At 37.9% G+C, this 20,106-nt stretch overlaps 1 protein-coding gene across 3 annotated transcripts in view; it reads right to left on the reverse strand.

The window, feature by feature from the left end:
* Positions 1-20,106, reverse strand: part of LOC127697757 (contactin-associated protein like 5-3) — an 826,357-nt gene that overhangs the window by 373,693 nt on the left and 432,558 nt on the right. For all 3 annotated transcript variants that reach the window (XM_052201048.1, XM_052201047.1, XM_052201046.1), the window contains exon 11: positions 10,366-10,472. In XM_052201048.1, the coding sequence (XP_052057008.1) occupies positions 10,366-10,472 (107 nt within the window). The remainder of the gene's footprint in view (positions 1-10,365; positions 10,473-20,106) is intronic.

The raw sequence follows: 20,106 nt of genomic DNA on the forward strand, positions 1-20,106 counted from the left end.
TGGGGAGAAAAGGGTTTATTGAGCTTACACTTCCACATTGAGGCTCATCACTAAAGGAAGTCAGGACTGGAACTCAAGCAGGTCAGGAAGCAGGAGCTGATGCAGAGGCTGTGGAGGGATGTTTTTTACTGGCTTGCTTCCCCTGGTTTGCTCAGCCTGCTCTCTTATAGAACACAAGACTACCAGCCCAGGGATGGCACCACCACAAGGAGCCCTCCCCCACCTTGATCTCTAATTGAGAAAATGCCCCACAGTTGGATCTCATGGAGTCACTTCCCAAACTGAAACTCAGTTCTCTGTGATAACTCCAGCCTGTGTCAAGTTGACAGATGAAACTAGCCAGTACATAACCCCTCTGAAGACTCCCTATCCCATTCTCCTCCCCTGCTTACCAATCGCCCCTCCCACTTTCCTGACCTGGTATTTGCCTACACTGGGAGATCAAGCCTTCAGAAGACCAAAGGCCATCCTCTGCTACATTTGCAGCTGGATCCATGGGTCCCTCCATTTGTACTCTTTATACTCCCAGGTGGTTTATTCTCTGGGAACTCTGAGGGTACTCTTGTTACATATTATTGTTCCTCCTATGGGGCTGCAAAATTCCTCAGTCTTTTTTTAGATCGTTAATTTGTGACCCTATGCTCAGTCTATCGGATGACAGTGAGCCATGGTATTTTGATCCACCTAAGAAAAAGAAGCAAATTATCCACATTTTTGTTTTTGTTCTTCTTTAGCTTCCTTTGGTCTGTGAGTTGTATCTTGGGTATTACAAGCATTTAGACTAATATCCACTTAACAGCGAGTACATACCTTGAGTGTTCTTTTGTGATTGGCTTGTTTCACTCAGAATGATATTTTCTAGTTCTATTCATTTGCCTAAGAATTTCATGAATTCATAGTTTATAATAGCTGAATAGTACTCCATTGTGTAAAGGTAACACATTTTCTGTATCCATTCCTCTCTTGAGGGACATCTGGGTTCTTTCCAGCTTCTTGCTATTATAAAAAAATGCTGCTATGAACATAGTGGAGCATGTGGCCTTATTACATGTGGGAGCATCTTCTGGGTGTAAGTCTGGGAGTGGTATAACTGTGTCCTCAGACACTACCATATCCAACTTTCTGAGGAGTTGCCAAACTGATTTCCATAGTGGTTTTACGAGCTTCCAATCCCACCAGTAATGGAGAGATTACATCTCCGCATCCTTGTCAGCATCTGCTGTTTTGATCTTTGACTTTTCCATTCTTTCTAGTGTGAGGTGGAATCTCAGGGTTGTTTTGATTTGCATTTCCCTGATGAAGAAAGATATTGAAACTTTCTTTAGCTGTTTCTTTATGTATATTGGATATTAGCCATCTGCCTAATGTAGGAATGGTAAAGATATTTTCCCAATCTCTTGGTTGCTATTTTGTCCTATTGGCAGTGTCCTTTGCCTCATAGAAGCTTTGCAATTTTATGAGGTCCCATTTGTCAATTCTTGATCTTAGAGCATGAACTATTGGTGTTCTGTCAGGAAATTTTCCCTTGTGTCCCTGTGCTCCAGACTCTTCCCAATTCCTCTTCTATTAGATTCCGTGTAACTGGTTTTATGTTGAGGTCCTTGATACACTTGGACTTGAGTTTGTACTCAAGATAAATGGATCGATTTGTTTTCTTCTACAGGTTGACTACCAGTTGAACCAGCATGATTTGTGGAAAATGCTGTCTTTTACCCACAGGAGAGTTTTAGCTCTTTTCTCAAGGATCAAGTGACCATAGGTTCCTGGGTACATTTCTGGGTCTTCAATTCTAAACCACTGAATATCTGCCTATCATTGTACCAATACCATGTATTTTTTTTTTAATCACTAGTGCTTTGTATTATAGCTTGAGGTCAGGGATGGTGATTTCACCAGGGGATCTTTTATTTTTGAAAATAGTTTTCATTATATTGAGATTTTATTTATTCCAGAAAAATTTAGAAATTTCTTGTTTTGCCTCTATGAAAAATTGATTGGAAATTTTGATGGAGACTACATTGAATCTGTAGAGTGCTTTAAGCAAGATGGCCACTATTACTATACTAATCCTGCCAATCCACGAACATGGGTGATCTTCCCATCTTCTGAGCTCTCCTAATTCTGTCTTCAAAGTCTTGAAGTTCTTGTCATACAGATCTTTCATTTTCTTGGTTAGAGTCACACCAATATATTTTATGTTATTCTATTCTATTATTATATTATATTATTTGTGACTATTGTGAAGGGTATCATTTCTGTAATTTTTTCTCAGCATGTTTATTCTTTGCATAAGTTAATTTTATATTCAGGCACTTTGTTGAAGTTGTTTGTCATGTTTAGAAATTCTCTGGTGGAATTGAATTCCTGTTCTTTCAAAGAACTTTAAAATGAAAGGATGCTGAATTATGTCAAATGTTTTATCAGCATCTAATGAAAAGTTCATGTGTATTTTTTCTTTGAGTTTGTTTATGTAGTGGATTACACTGATGGATTTCCATATATTGAACCATCCCTGCATCCCTGGGATAAAGCCTATCATGTTGGATGATCATTTTGGTGTGTTCTTGGATTTGGTGGACAAGAATTTTATTGAGTATTTTTGTATCAATGTTCATAAGGGAAATTGGTCTAAATTTCTCTTTGTTGGGTCTTAGTGTGGATTAGGTGTCAGGGTAATTGTTTCTTCATAGAATGATTTGGGAAGTGTTCCTTCTGTTTCTATTTTGTGGAATAGTTTAAAGAGTATTGACATGAGGTCTTCTTCAAAGGTCTGATAGATCTCGGCATTAAACCCATCTGGTCCTGGGATTTTTTTGGTTGGAAGACTATTTATGATTGCTTCTATTCCTTTAGGTTTTATGAGACTGTTTAGACCATTTATCTGATGCTTATTTAACATTGGTACCTAATATCTGTCTAGAAAATTGTTCATTTCTTCCAGATTTTCTAGTTTGTTGAGTATAGACTTTTGTAGTAGGATCTGATGATTTTGTGGATTTCCTCAATATCTGTTGTTATGTTTCCCTTTCATTTCTGATTTTGTTAGTTTTGATATTGTCTCTGTGACCTCTGGTTAGTTTGCTAAGGGCTTATCTATCTTGTTGGGTTTTTTTTTTTCCAAAGTACCCTCTCCTGGTTTGGCTGATTATTTATATAGTCCTTTTTGTTTCTACTTGGTTGACTCCAGTCCTGAGGTTGATTATTTCTTGCCATCTATACCTTTTTGGTATATTTGCTTTTTTATGTTCCATCATCTTCAGAAGTGCTGTCAAGCTGCTGGTATAAGCTCTTTCCAGTTTCTTTTTCATTGCATATAGAGCTATGAGTTTTTGCCTTAGAACTGCTTTAATTGTGTCTCATAAGTTTTCATATGTTGTGCCTTGTTTTTCACTAAATTCTAAAAAGTCTTTGATTTCTTTATTTCTTCATTGACTAAGATATCATTGAGTAGGGCAATGTTCTACTCAATGATATCATATGTACATGGGCTTTCTGTTTTTTGTTTTTGTTTTGTTTTGTTTTTTGTTATTGAAGACCAGCCTTAGTCTGCAGGTATCTGATAGAGTGCATGGAATTATTTCAATCTTCTTATATCTACTGAAGTCTTATTTGTGAGTATATGGTCAGTTTTGGAAACTGTACCATGTGGTGCTGAAACTAAGGTCTATTCTTTTGTTTTAGGATAAAATTTTCTATAGATATCTGTTAAATCCATTTGTTTCATAAATTCTATTAGTTTCTGTTAGCTTCACTGTATCTCTGTTTAGTTTAGATTTCCATGATATATCCATTGATGTGATTGGGGTATTGAAGTCTTCTAGTATTATTGTGTGAGCTGCAATGTGCACTTTGAGCTTTAGTAAACTTGATTTTATGAATGTGCTTGCCCTTGCATTTGGAGCATAGATGTTCAGCTTGAAAGTCAATTTTATTCGATATTAGTATAGCTACAACGGCTGATGTCTTGGGACCATTTGCTTGGAAAATTGTTTTCCAGCCTTTTGCACTGAGGTAGTATCTGTTTTTCTGCCTGAGGTAAGATTACTGTATACAGCAAAATGTTGAGTCTTGTTTATGTATCCAGTCTGTTAGTCTATGTCTTTTATTAGAGAATTGAATCTATTGATATTAAGACATATTAAAGAAAAGTGGTTGCTGCTTCCTGTTACTTTTGTTATTAGAGGTAGAGTTATGTTTGTGTGGCTGTCTTCTCTTTGGTTTGTTGAAAAAAGATTACTTCTTTTGTTTTTTCTAGAGTATAGTTTCCCTTCTTTTGTTGGTGTTTTCCATTCATTATGCTTTCAAGGGCTGGATTTGTGGAAAAATATTCTGTTCATTTCTTTTTGTCATGGAATATATTGTTTTCTCCATCTATGTTAATTGAGAGTTTTGCCTGGTATAGTATCCTGGGTTGGCACTTGTGTTCCTTTAGGGTCTGTAGGACTTCTGTCCAGAATCTACTGGCTTTCATAGTCTCTGGTGAGAAGTCTGGTTTTATTTGGATAGGACTGCCTTTATATGTTACTTGGCTTTTTCCCTTACTGCTTTTACTATTCTTTGTTAGTGCATTTGGTGTTTTTATTATTATGTGACTGGAAGAATTTCTTTTCTGGTTTAATATTTGGAGTTTGGTAGGCTTCTTGTATGCTCATGGGCGTCTCTTTGTATAGGTCAGGGAAGTTTTCTTCTCTAATTTGGTTGAAGACATTTACTGACCTTAAGCTGGAAATCTTTGCTCTCTTCTATACCTATAATCCTTAGGTTTGGTCTTCTCATTGTGTCCTGGATTTCCTGGATGTTTTGGGTTAGGAGTTTGTTTTTATTTTTTTTGTTGTTGTTTTTATTGTTTGTTTGTTTGTTTTTCATTTTGCATTTTCTTTGACTGTTGTGTGAATGTTTTTTATGGTATCTCCTGCACTTGAGTTTCTCTCTTTTATCTCTTGTGTTCTGTTGTTGATGCTTGAATCTATGACTCCTGACTTCTTTCCTAGGTTTTCTATTTCCAGAGTTGTTTCCCTTTGTCATTTCTTTATTATTTCTACTTCCATTTTTAGATCCAGAATGATTTTGTTCAATTATTTTATCTGTTTGGTTGTGTTTTCCTGTATTTCTTTAAGGGAGATATTTACATCCTTCTTGAAGTCCTCTATCAGCATCATGAGCTGTGATTTTAAATCCAATCTTGCTTTTCTGGTGTGTTGTAGTATCCAGTGTGCCATGTCACCTTGTGTTTGCCTTTCCCCCTCTGGTTCTCTCTGGTGTTAGTTGGTCACGCTGTCTCTGGCTGGAGCTTGTCCCTCCTTTGGACCTACAAGTATATCTCAGTAATCCTGGGAGACCAGCTCTTCCCTGTCACAGAGGGCTGTGGCTCAGTTCGGCTCCTGGGTGCAGATGGAGCCCAGAAGGACCATGTCCCAACTGCTCTGCCACTCCTATGTTCCCTGTGGTTCTGGCCTTGCACAGTCACTGGAGAGAAAATGCTAATTGTATATTTCATGAAAGGTATTTATTATGATTGATCAATGTGAATCTTCATATGTAATCAATGAAATTTAACATGGAAATATCAGATATTAAATGCTGTGCTAGCTGTTTGTTTGTTTTTGCTTTGTTTTGTTGGTTTGTTTTGGGTTTTTGTGCACTTTTTTCCAAAGAATGACTGTGCAGAGTATTGTGTTGTACAAGAAAAAAAATGGAAGCTGACAAAAATAAAGCCATTGCTCTGTGAAACACATCTAATTTAAGTAGCCATGTGAATAATAATTGCTGCTGGCTAGCTAAGTGACAGGGCAGTTGCATACTCCCTTCTGTCTGCCTCCTATCCAGTGGCTTTCCTTGATCTTCATATCTGTCTGGTGACATTTGACAGCACATATTCAGGATGACTCCTGCTTATCTCAATCTCCTTCAATCTCTTCACAGTGTGACTTGCTGACATCCTAACAAAGCCTTTTACGTTCACTTTCAGCTTTACATAGGATGCCAGTCAGCTTTATTCTCTGAAGTCTGATGGAGTGTGGCTTGCTTTGGGCAATCAATAAGCATGTATTGACTGGGAGCATATCAAGCTGTCTGGCTCTCCCAGATAACAGATATCACAGAATAGAGAGGCTTTGCTTGTTCCTCTTTAGGGAAATAGATCTCTTTATCACATTTGTATGGTTGTACACAGTGAAATATTCTGATAAAAGGATCTATTACAAACTATCTTTCATATCTTTACCTTAGGTTTAAGTCATAATATTAGATAATTTTTTATTGAGATTAGCATTCTATACCCTTCATAGAAATAGAAGATGGTTCTCAACTTCAAGACAAGAAGGAAGAGAAGAAAGAAAAAGGAAGAACAAAATGATAGAAAGAAGGGAGCTACAATGAAAATGGCAGGGAGAAAAGGAAGAGGAAAAGGCAGAAAGAGATAGGAAGGAGAAGGGAAAGAAGGAGAACCAAAGAGAAGAACAGGATGGAGGAGAAAAAGATAGGGAAAAAAGAAGCATATGAGAAGGAAATATAAGTCCATGTGTTTGTGTGTGTGTGTGTATGAGTATGTGTTTGTGTATGTGTATGCATACATTTCTGTGTGTATGTACATGTGTATATGTGTATATGCATGTGTGTCTATGTCTGTCTGTATGAGTTAATGTGTAGAAACAGTATTCTTGTCTTCTCCATTCTTTTCAAATCATATTTTGAGACAAAGTCTCTTATTGGATCTCACTGATTTGCCCAGACTAACAAGCCAGTAAACCCCAGGAATCCTGTCACAGGCTCATACCCAACCTTTGTTTTTTACAGAGTATTGAACATTTTATTTAGGTCCGCAAGCCTGTAGAGCAAGGTATTACTGACTAAAAAACCCATTTCGCTACCCCATCCATCACTGATCTAATCCACAAAACATATCTAATTTTTTATATATGCTGAAAAACCAGAATTAACTCGTGACACTGCACATACCATTATGCAAAGCTGCTAGGCTGAGCTCACTGTTCCTGGGAAAAGAAAAGCATTTCAGAACAATGGAGCCTTCAGAAAAAACTTGAGGGAAGAAAAGAAAAGGAGTAGGAAGATCAAGTCAGCACTATATCATTACTCAATAGTAAAGGTTCTTGCCTGATCAAACATGATGACCTGAATTTTACTGCAGGACCCACATCTGGAAAGTATCAGGAAAATGATTCCTATAAGATTTTCTCTGAGCCTATGACACACACACACACACACAAACACAACAAAGTAAGTAAGTAAGTAAGCTAGTAAATAATCAATAAGTAAATTTAGCACACTAAATAATAGATTTTTGAAGGCAAGATTTCTCTGTGTAGCCTTGGGTATCCTGGAAGTCACTGAATAGCTTGTAGCTTGGTCTGACAACATAGTTTCCAAGGCCTCTAGCATAGCTCCAAAGAGGAAGTAGTCAATTCGGAAAAGCTGGAAGTGTGCGCAGAGTGAGTAGCTGCTGAGCTGATTAAGAGCACCCTGATGTGCAGGGCAAAGAGGATGGAACAATAGGTTGGTTTTATTTTAATGCTGGGGACAGACTTGCTAGTATTTTCTTTCATTATTGCTTGCTCTATTATCAATCTCTTTCCAAAAGTCCAGCTCTGATGGTATTATTTATTTGTCCTAAAGTTGGAGACAGTGAGTTTGAAAGGCTGACATACTGGATTCTATTTGCAACTGCACAAGCTGCAAGTGATAGGAGTCAGATGATCCTCAGGAGAAAAGACAACATGGGAGAGATGCCTTTATAACTGGATTTTGATAAGCTGAAGATTGATGGCAGAAAACTCATTGGAGAATGGTTTTCTGCTTCAAATTGATAAGGTTCTTATGTGAAGAAAGTGGTGACTTCATCTTCATCTTTGACTTGATATAAGAACCTTATATATAGTGGGATCTGACTCCCTCTTCTAGTATGTCTGAAGACAGCTACAGTGTACTCATATAAATAAATAAAATCTTTAAAAATAAAGAACCTTATATAAAATTTGGGATTTCCAGCTCATAAGAATATGACATAGCTGTTTGAACCTTACATGTTTTTATCATTCTTATCTGTGACACATGACTTATATATGACACATAGGAGTTACTGGTGGAATCAATACAATACCTAAGGAATGCAAAACCAGATTAACTATTTAGTCATATGCAGCTAGAACACATGTAGAAATGGAATGCAGTTTAAGGGATGCTGCCACTAGTTCTGCTTTGCACAATCTTTGCCAAGAGATCTAACTGCTGTGTCCAAACCTGATAGACTTCCAGGAGGTCCAAGGCAAGTTTGGATTTGCTAAAGTCCATCTAATAGGATAAATCAATAGAATATTGGAAGTCAAATGGTAGATTGTTAAAGTTAAACATTTTTATATATGCTCTTGTATCTGTGATCATATGTGTGTATATGCCTATAGAGGCCAAGAACCTACTTCCAGTATCATCCTTAGATGTCGTCCACATAATTTTGTGAGCTGCATCTCTTCCTGGCTGCAACTAAAGTAGTACAAGATGGCTTGGTCAGTTGAACCAGGGATCTATTTGTCTGCCTTCTCCTGGATGCAATTACACTGGTACAAATGAGGACATATGTATATATACACACACATGCATACATACATTGCACACATAGCATACATAGACACATAGCAAAAAATGAATTCACATCTTGTGGACCATGTCATGTATCTTGGATTATTTGCTCCAAATATCATGGTGTCTCCCTTCATTGTAATTGGTTTCCTGACAAACTCACTTCTAATTTCGTGTCTTCTGTATATATGATTCAATGCATCTAATATAATCTAGGACTCACAAATGAGAGAAAATGGCTGGAAATTGGAATACTAGACCAACCATATAACTCAGCCACATCACTCCTGGATGTTTTAATCCAAAGAACTCTAAGTCAGCATTCTGTAAACAGTTGCACATCTGTATTATTTACAGCACCTTTCACAGTAACTAAAACGTGGAACTTTCCTAAGGCTCTGCCAGCAGAAAAATGCATAAAGAAAATATTTAATACACAAGGAAAATTGTTTTCAGCCCTAAAGAAGTATGAAATTATGCTAACCATAGGAAAATGGATATATCTCCTTTCCATAGGTCTCAGCTAGTCCTGTTCTCCTGTTTCCTCACTCTTTCTAAAAATCAGTGTTCTACTCTGGCTCCTTGGTCCCTCACAGTTTCTCCACAGGACACAATTACATTCCTGGATCTATTTACTCCATTACTCTAAGAATCTTTCCTCCTATAATGTAGACAAGATCAGTCCAAGACTTAATTCTGAAGCTTTCCAAATGCCCACTACTGACAAGTAGTCATGAATACTTACAGCCAATATTTTGGTTTTACAGTCTCACTTCACATGGTCTGAACACGATTTGCCTGCCATTGGAGGTGACACTAAGCCAGTATCTGGCCAAGGGATGTGAGTAGAAGTAATGCACATCCACATTTTCTGTAGAAGACTTTGGATGGAACACAGGCTTCCCATGTATTTCCTTCAATTGGCCATTGCAAAATTCACATGAAGAGATATTTGCTATAATGAAGACAATGAGGAAGAAATCCTGCCCATATGCAATGGACATTGTAGTACAGCAATGTTGTGGGTTAACTGTGAAATGTCTCCCTTAAGTTCATATTTGAACCCTTGGAATCTGGATTGTGGTGCTGATTGGAAAATTTTCAGAACATTTATATGGTCAAGCCTCACTGTAGGAAGTAGGTCAGTGTAGGGTGGACTTGAACCTGTGAAGCTTTATGCCATTCTTTACTCTGTTTTGTATCCATGCTCTGTTTCCTAAGCATGGATACAAAATGATCTGCCAGGATTTCTATTCTTTCTACCATGCGTTCCTGTCCTGTTGTCATGACTTCCTCCATTATGATGCACTATATTCTTCTGGGATTGTAAACCCAAATAAACCCTTCCTCTCATAAGTTGCTTTTGTAATAGTATTTTTTATTATAGCAATAAGAAAATAAGACAGATGTCATGCTACTTATCACTTAGTCCAGTGATATATATATATGAGTTCCTTGTAGGAGTACAACTCAAGCCATCAAGATAATACCATTTGTTGCACAGCTCCCCTGTGTACACATAGTACCATTTTCTCTTTAACTGCAGCATATATCTGATGTCACTTTGTTTACTCTGTTCTCACAAACTCCATAAATATATGTCTTGGCTTCAGGCTTTCCGGCTACTTGCTTCATTATTTGAAATACTGCATACAATTGGATAATTCATGATAAAGGAATAAACAGTGTCTACAACATGTTGAATAGTCATGGACACCACACTGCATTCCTTGAGTTGTGGCCACACACTGTAGGCACACTGTGTGTACTCACAGTTATGACAGGTGGCTCCTGTGTAACCCGTGTCACTGCAGTTGCAGTAGAAAGCAGTCCAGGTTTGGGCACAGTGTCCTCCATGTTCACAGTAGTTTGGCAAACACCTATTGGGAGGTAATGTAAAACTAATAAGCTGAGATGGTTGAAACAGAGTGGCAAGAAAAAACTTTGCAAGCAGCAAATGATATGAAAACCATAAAGATAGGCTTGTACATCTGGGAGGTGTCAACTTCAGAGTTGCATTCTGTTGTTAAGTAAAAGCTTAAACTCTATTGATCAGAGTTGAATGGCAGTGAGAACACTCTTTAGAATGGTATGTTTACTACGTCCCAAAGTTCACAAGAGTTATAACTTTACATTGAAAGTACTACAGCTTATTAAAAGAAATGAAAAAGTAGTAGTAGCCCTGGAGATACTGTTTGCATGTCTTGGGGGAAAGTCAGGAAAGTATCTTAACTCATAGAAACAAAACATGGTTTTAAGATTAATGCACCCTCAATTAACATGCAAGGAAAATCTTCCTATTCAGAAATTGCCAAAGCCATCCTGAAGATCTTCACTGAGTTTCTGCACAGATGGGAGGGCATTCAGGCCTCGAACATCAAGAAACCACACAGCTCTGAGATGGGCCAGTGCCACAATTGAAGGGTATCCTGATAAATGGGACCTCAGGAACCTCACAGATCTGACATTTCCTCTTCAGAAGAGGTGTTACAGCTCTCAGGAGAGATAATCCAAGCTAAACCTCAGCCCTGCACCTTCTTCAATTCTCTGCTGTTTCTCTCCTTTGTTTTTTTCCATGTCAGCTTCTTCCAACAAGAGAGTCACTTAGGCAGTAAATCTCATCCAGGAGGAGGAAGAGGGATGAATCCAGGGATAACCACCCTCTGCTCTGGGGAGTAGACATCAAGGAATTGGACAAAGTCAGCAGTGCTTATATATAGGATGGGGTGGAGATTCCTAGGGTTAAAAATTCATGAGAATTTGTGGGATTCAAATCTTGAGCTTGGTGGGAGTGTGGGGGGGGGGCTAAGGGATAGGTGGGTTTTCCTGTCCATGGATTGAGGGGTTTCCTGCATACAGATTGGGGTGTTTTTTGGGAAGGTAAAGAATTGGTACATTTTACTGCTCAGGTGTTGTTTATTTTTTTATTTGTTTGATTATTTGTTTGTTTTCACCTCCCATGGGTTAAGGAGGAAAGTCCTTCCTGGACTTAGCCATCTTTTGCTGAAGTGGCATCTCTGTGGGGCTGATAAGGAGGTCTAGAGAAGAGGTGCTGCTGCTTTGGCTACCTACTGTCTATTATAGTATTTCACCAAGGACATGGACTGAGGCAGGTGCTGCCACTATGGATAGCTCAGGAGGGGCAGTTCCTGCTGAGACAGGAAAGGCAATGCAACCCTCTGTGAACAGCTCCAGCTGTTCCTGTGATGGCTGCAGGCTGAGGTTGTCTTGGTGCTATCATTTTGACAGGGCTAACATTTTGGACAGTTCCTGTGGTACATTTTACTGCTGCAGCAGTACGCTGGGCCAGGAAGGAAGGGACTGTCACTGCTTGTTGTGGCAGGGTGTTCAGGGACTGTGTTCAGTAGTTATAACAAATCAGCATTGTGTCCTTTAATAAAGTCTGTGTAAAGTAATTCACCTCCCTATCTTCCACCCATCCCAACTCTCCACACACTTTCTGCAGTAACTCTGGTTTAAACATCCTCTGCCAGCATTATTATCCTCTTTTGAATCCTGCAATGCCTTGCCTCTGAATGCCCCCCTTACTATTATTTTTCATATTTTTGTTATAAGTGCTTGCCGACAACTTTGTTATGTGTACCATATGAATGTGTACCTGAAGGTAGAGAAGGCCTAAAGAGACATTTGGATGTCCTGGAAGTGAAGTTACTGATAGTTTTAAGCCAACATGTAGCTGATTCAACTCTCTATCTCACCTTTTGACTATCTCTTAAACTAAGCTCATTTTTTTTCAAAACTCCCCTGATACTGCCTAGTTCATTTTCTTTCATCCTATCTGCTCCCATGCAGACTCAATCAGGCTCCCTTATCACATGCATTGCCAACAAAGTGTTTATTTTTACATTTTCTTTTACATTTATTTATTTATTTATTGAGTGTCTGTAGATGATATGGTAGAGGGGAGCATTTGCCATGTGGCATGAATGTGTGGAGGTCAGAAGACACCTTGAGGGAGTCAGTTCCCATCTTCTATCATGCTGTTTTCTGGAACTGAACTCAGGCTGTCATTCTTGACAGCAAGCATCTATACCATCTGAGCTACCTATTGTCTCAACAAAGCACTTATTGCATTACCAACTGAAAGATAAGCAAAGAAAGGTAGCTAATTTTTGCAGTTATGACACCAAAAAATTGCAAGTAGCTTAATATTTGTGTCATATGTTATCAAATATAATATTCCAACATCTTTTATTGCAATGACTTCATGCATATGAAGAATGTAGAAGAGACAAGAAAAATAAAAGTTCTGGCAGCCTAAAACATGCAGGACAAGCTATGGAAGGAGTGCATTCTCTTTCTGTTGTTCCCCAAAACCTGTTTTCACTTCCAGACCTTCTAAGGAGTTCTGTTATGTGTGTTTCACTCTGTGAGACACACCAAGTATTTTCCAGACCAATACACGTTTCACTCATATTTGTTGGACTTGAGACTCTATCATGATGAACTATCAGAAGCTTATCTTTTACAGGAAAGCCTTTTAGGTCCTGGAAGAAATAATTTAATCAGCAAAAGCATTTGTCTTACAAATATGAATACCTGAGATCAATGACTGACAATCCATGTATATAATGGTCTATAGTTATAATGCTAGAGTCAAGGAGGCAGAGACAGGCAAATGACTTATTCCCATTGGCTAGGTGCAAATTGATTATTTTAGAACCGAGCACAGAAAAATATTACAGAGCTACAAAAGGGAAGAAAAATTGTGTGTGGTTACTAATGATCTTGGGCATAAGATTAACAGTACAAATTCTTATGACAGAGATTTGGAAAGTCAGCTCAGTGGGTAAAACAACAGCTGCACATTTATGAGAAATAGAGTTTGCATCCCTATTTCCCATGTGATATTCTAGGGAAGAAAGAGAGAGCACCTATGTGGAGAGAGGAAATCCCCAGGGCAAGCTGAGTAGTGAAAAAACAAAATCCATTCTCTTTGGTGTCAAGTGGGAAACCCTGCCTCTGAATACAAGGCTGAAAAAAATAATACAATATCCTATATTAGCCTCTGATATCCATATTCACACATGAAAAAAGGTGAACACACAAACATCAATGGCAAAGGCTTCCTCTATCCATTGGTGTAAAAGTTCTGGACAGATGTTGCTGCTCAGTACACAGTGTTTGAATATAAATGTATCTAGTCTTTTTGAATAACCAAAATCCAAGATAAGCTAACACAATGGGTGTCTCACATGAAAAGCATGACAGATACAATACTAGATATATTCTCTGTGTAAATTCTCTTGTGTGCACAAGAGTTTAAGGAGATGGCAGAAAGATTTCAAAAAAAGCATTAGACATAGAAGAAAATCATAACCATAAAAAGGAAACTATAGCTCCAAAAGTACCATTCTAATTTAAAACTGGAACCAGGGAGATGGCTCTTTCATTAGCAGTGCATTCGTAAAGACCAGATGCTGAGTCCTAGAATAAAGATAAAAAGGCAAGTCACAGTCACATATATCTGTAGTCTTAGCACTGGGGAGGTAGAGATAAGCAGATTCCTGGCACTCACTGGCCTAACAGCAACATAACCCTTTTTAGTTTCCAGAGCCATAGAAATATAGAATTTAGCAAAAAAAAAAAAAAAAAAAAAAAAAAAAAAAAAAAAAAAGCCATACATTTGACTAATAGGATTGTGAATAATGCTTTAAGCAAGTCCTTTGGCAACTGTAAATGTAATTAATGTCAACAATACCCATGCTCATACAACACAAACCTTTTTGATTTCTTTTTAATTTAAAGAAAATAATTATTGAAGATCTGGAAAACAATTCCTATAAGACTGACCTTTCCATAAAACTGTAGATACATGCTGCATTCTGTCTGTTATGTTAAAATGTGACTTAGACACAAATACAAAAACCATGCAAAAAATCAACATTCTTTAACAATTGAAGAAAGATAAAATGCCTAAGGAACAACATGGTTGACTTGCAAAGGATTTGCAAGTCATATTTAAGCACCATTAAAAAAAAAAAATAGAGCAGAGATGGATGAGCGTTCAGTTATATACACTAAAGTAAACCTTTGGTAATAGGAATCAGAGTATTTTGTCATAGAACATTAACACATATTATAAAAGTATGCAGTGTCAACGAACCATTTAAAGCAACTTTTAAACTAGGCAAACACTCTAGAGCACGTCTCTCTGTTGTCCATCACAAATATACTGGTAGAAATTTTGAAATCAAAAAAATGGAAGAGAAAAAGAGAAGTTACTCCTTTTATTTTCTCTGTTTAAAAGTCAACGGAAAACAAACATTAACTTTTGTTATATACTAAAAGCCTTCAAACTATATCAGTTGAATAAGAGAACAACTAAGAACCAAACTGTTTACAGAGATCCCAGCACAAGCACGCCCCACATATGGCTTTCAGAAGGTACTCAGCAGGAGCCATTTCATAATCAGAGGCACTGAAAAAAGTTGCAGAATTCTTCACCAGGTACATAAGGAAGTAATGTAGATGTTTCAGTAATAAAGAAAGGCTTTTCTTATCTAGAGGTATATAGGCCAATATTGCTCCAATTTGCACAAAGAATATCAGTAAATGTGGTGCTCCATACTCCTGGTTTTGTACAGAGTAAAGGAATAAAATATTTTGATTAGTATAGTAATGAACAGCCGGGCCGTGGTGGTGCATGCCTGTATTCCCAGCACTCTGGGAGGCAGAGGCAGGCGGATTTCTGAGTTTGAGGCCAGCCTGGTGTGAATGAATACCAGGACAGCCAGAGCTACTCAGAGAAACCCTGTCTCAGAAAAACCAAATATATATATATATATATATATATATATATATATATATATATATATTAATGAACACCCTGAGATAAGTATGGTAATTCATGCTGTCAAGTGGAGCAATACCAGAATCACCTAGAGATGGGAGTCTGCATATCCCTGTGGGGAACTATCTGACTCATATTAATTGAAAAGGGAAGACTCACTAAATTTGGTCAACAGCACTGCCTTGATGGGAATTCCACACCATGAAGTGAAAAATATGATCTGACTCTTGTAGTCTATGTCACTCTCCTTAACTGCAGGTACAGAGTATCCTTCTCCCTGGGACTGCTACCATTGTGATTTCCCCACAAAAATGGAGTGCACACTTGAATTCATTCCCAGAATGAACCTTATTTCCCTTATGATGATTTTGTTGGAAATTTTATTCTCAGCAACAGAAAAAGAAACTTAAGCAATAGCCAAGAAGCTGCCTCAACCATAGTTGAGCCAACTAAAAGACCAGAGGCAGAAATTTTCTGACAACTGAGTCCTGAGTTGGACGTTAAGCATCCAGGAAAGCACATCCACAGAGGCCATGATTGCTCATTACTGATCTTAAAAAGTAAAGGATCCTCATGGTCCTTTGGAAAATCAGAGGAGCTCTCTCTATGTAACAGGTCTTTGACAAAGCTAGGCAAAAGCTTAGTCTGGGTGGTGTCTGAGGAAAGTATTATAAAACAAGAGGACTTAAGACACGTCAGGAAAATGCAGCTTTCTAGTTTATTCATAATTTGGAAAAGATCACAGAAGTTATGTGAACTTTTTTCTTCTCTTAAAACTCTTATTGACAATTAATACACCAAAACTAGGGGTTATTACATAGCTGCAAAGTCCAACCTTATATCTTGATTGCTGTAGGTATCAGGAACTTACAACCCAGCTTTCTGCTGGACAGCACCACAGACAACTATTAAATATTTGCAAGTCTACATTGGATTTACACACTGTTGCTGCTCTGTGTTTTTGGATTCCTACCAGGGTTTTGTTCCTGTCAGCCCTGATATTGATTAGTTTTTAATCAACTTAACAGAAGTGAGTGTCATTTGGTAAGAGAGAAATTAATCTCAATCATACTGTCATCTAGGCAACTTGGTGGTGCATTTTCATAGTAAATGGTTGATGTGGAAGAGCCTAGCACACTGTGTGCTGTTCTGACTCTGGGAATTTGGTCCTGGGTTATAAAATAAAACAGGCTGAGAAATATATGGCAAGGAAGCCAGTAAGCAGTCTGCTCTAATTGAATATTATGCCCTAAAATCATAATAATAGGAGGTGGTGAAGCTATAGGTTGGGACCTGGTGGTATATCTCAGTTTGATCATACTCATTTAACCCATTAGTTTTTGTAGAAATATTGTTATGATAGAGGCAAGTCCAGCTGGTTCCTACTTCAACCCTTACAAACATGTGCTCTGAAATTGCTTGCTACTCAACCTATGAGGAAATCCTGCCAAGGGAAAGCTGAAATTGATCCATCTTGATTCAAAGCCTCGAAAACTACATATTAAACATACAATCTTCCCTACATCAATAGAGTATATTGGCTATTTCCTTATGATAATGGAAATGTGAATGAATACATTGACAAATAACACCTGAATAGTAAAGAGAGTAAGAATTTAACAAATGGTTATTTCATTGAATTTTTTTCTTCCAGTTCTGTGTGACTTTTTAGACATTGCCTCATTTATCCCCCACTAAGATGGGCTTGATATAATCACATAAGTGGCTATAACAGACACAGTATCAGTGTAGCAGGAGCTATTTGCACTGAATATTCTTCATCTCATGATAAACAATAATAGGAGGGAAAGGAGGTAACGGGAAAACTATGGAGATGGCTTAGTGGCTTGCTATTAACATGTGGGAACTAAATTTCAATACTTAACATACATATAAAAAGCCAAACATGGTTATACTTTCACCTGTAACTCTTGCCCTTTCAGGGGCAGAGTCAGGAGGACCATGAGGCTTGCTGGTAGAGGGCCCAGTACTAGGCTCAGTGAGAGACATTGTTTGAATGGAATAAAATGTGTGAGCCAAGAGCACAGTATATCCAACTTAAATCTCTGACTCACTCATGTGAATGCCTGGTGGTACAAGCTCTTACATATATGTGTTCATATACCACACACACATATACAAATGCAGAAAAACAAAAGAAGGACCAGGGAATAATTTTTCAGAGTAGAAAATTTAAGATGTGTACACAAACTGACTATGTGTGATGAGTAGGGATACATGTAAACAATGCCTGCTTTGACTGCTCTGGAAAATGAATTGTACTATTGGGCTCCAACAACCATATCACTACTTATAAAGTCTCCTAAAGTAGATCAGAAGCAGAATAGTTACATATGAGAATAATCAAAACTTTAGAGAAAATATCTACAAATACTGATGAAGAGAAGACTGGTACTACTGCCATGTTCTTGAGTGTGTCTCATTTTCTTCTGAGTGCTGCTCTTTTTCTTAATTTTTATATTTAAGCCTATCTTAAAATATGTGTTAAGCAAATGGTGCTGGTTCAACTGGAGGTCAGCATGCAGAAGAATGCGAATTGATCCATCCTTGTCTCCTTGTACTAAGCTCAAATCCAAATGGATCAAGGACCTCCACATAAAGCCAGACACTCTGAAGCTAATAGAAAAGAAACTGGGGAAGACCCTTGAGGACATCGGTACAGGGAGAAAGTTTCTGAACAGAACACCAATAGCGTATGCTCTAAGAGCAAGAATTGACAAATGGGACCTCATAAAATTACAAAGTTTCTGTAAGGCAAAGGACACCATCAAGAGGACAGATCGGCAACCAACAAATTGGGAAAAGATCTTCACCAATCCTACATCAGATAGAGGGCTAATATCCAATATATATAAAGAACTCAAGAAGTTAGACTCCAGAAAATCAAACAACCCTATTAAAAAATGGGGTACAGAGTTAAACAAAGAATTCTCACCTGAAGAACTTCGGATGGCGGAGAAGCATCTTAAAAAATGCTCAACTTCATTAGTCATTAGGGAAATGCAAATCAAAACAACCCTAAGATTTCATCTTACACCAGTCAGAATGGCTAAGATTAAAAATTCAGGAGACAGCAGGTGTTGGAGAGGGTGTGGAGAAAGAGGAACACTCCTCCACTGCTGGTGGGGTTGCAAATTGGTAAAACCACTCTGGAAATCAGTCTGGCGGTTCCTCCGAAAACTGGGCACCTCACTTCCAGAAGATCCTGCTATACCACTCCTGGGCATATACCCAGAAGACTCCCCACCATGTAATAAGGATACATGTTCTACTATGTTCATAGCAGCCCTATTTATAATTGCCAGATGCTGGAAAGAACCCAGGTATCCCTCAACAGAAGAGTGGATGCAAAAAATGTGGTATATCTACACAATGGAGTACTATTCAGCCATTAGAAACAATGAATTCATGAAATTCTTAGGCAAATGGATGGAGCTAGAGAATATCATACTAAGTGAGGTAACCCAGACTCAAAAGGTGAATCATGGTATGCACTCACTAATAAGTGGATATTAACCTAGAAAACTGGAATACCCAAAACATAATCCACACATCAAATGAGGTACAAGAAGAAAGGAGGAGTGGCCCCTGGTTCTGTAAAGACTCAGTGAAACAGTATTCAGCAAAACCAGAACGGGGAAGTGGGAAGGGGTGGGTGGGAGGACAGGGGAAGAGAAGGGGGCTTACGGGACTTTCGGGGAGTGGGGGGCTAGAAAAGGGGAAATCATTTGAAATGTAAATAAATTATATCGAATAAAAAAAATATGTGTTAAGCTCCAATTCTACTTCTCTATATACATTTCTATTTTGCAATGTATAATTGTTTTGAAACTCAACTTTCCCATTTATCTTACTTTAACTCTTTTCATCCTTAACCAAATAGTCGATAAATAACTTGGAAATCTTAATTGGTTTAACAAAACATTATGTTTTAATCTGGACTTAGACAAATATTTCTACAGAGGTCACTTGATTTTGGCTTTCTCTGAGGATTATTTTGCCAATAAACTCTAAATAATATCTTCACTTGTGTTCCCAATTACAGAGGAGATGTGGCCTTAATACTATTGCTTTTGATTCTAGAGATGAAAAATATAAAAATGCTGTGAGTGTAAATCAACAACAGCCCCATAGTCAGTCCTGTAAGCAAGCATGCTTCAGACTGGCATGCATATAACTAGCATGTACATTAGCTTTCTCCCTTTACCAGTGACAAAGTTTCCTCTTCAAACTGAATCCAACTTGTATGTATTAGGGCAGCCCTCGCCAAAAAGAAAGGTAAGTTCACAGAGATGGCCATGGTTCTATGAAGCAGGAACTTAAGGGGTCTTTGGAAAGTTGTTTGGAAGGTGTTTTTCTGGGGTAATCACATGGAGGAACTTTTCCTTAAAGTGGACCCAGGTGTAAAAAGCTAAGGCAGACTTGTGAAGGAACACTGCACTGAAGCAGACACAGGAGAGAGGATATTCTGCTAAAGCAAGCACATTAAAGGACATGTGATAAAAGATTTTTGGCTGATAACACAAACATGTATTGGTCTGCCTTACATTGTTTATTTGAGGTGTGTTTGTTGGGACGCTGTAGATAGTAGTGCACCAAAAATCCTTTTGGTGTGGTGTAGTACAGTTTTGTTCTGCTTTCAATGACTTGAGTTGCTTAGATACACGTGTTGAGGCAAG

This window comes from Apodemus sylvaticus, chromosome 12 (genome assembly GCF_947179515.1).
Source record: "Apodemus sylvaticus chromosome 12, mApoSyl1.1, whole genome shotgun sequence".
Classification (NCBI taxonomy): Eukaryota; Metazoa; Chordata; class Mammalia; order Rodentia; family Muridae; genus Apodemus; species Apodemus sylvaticus.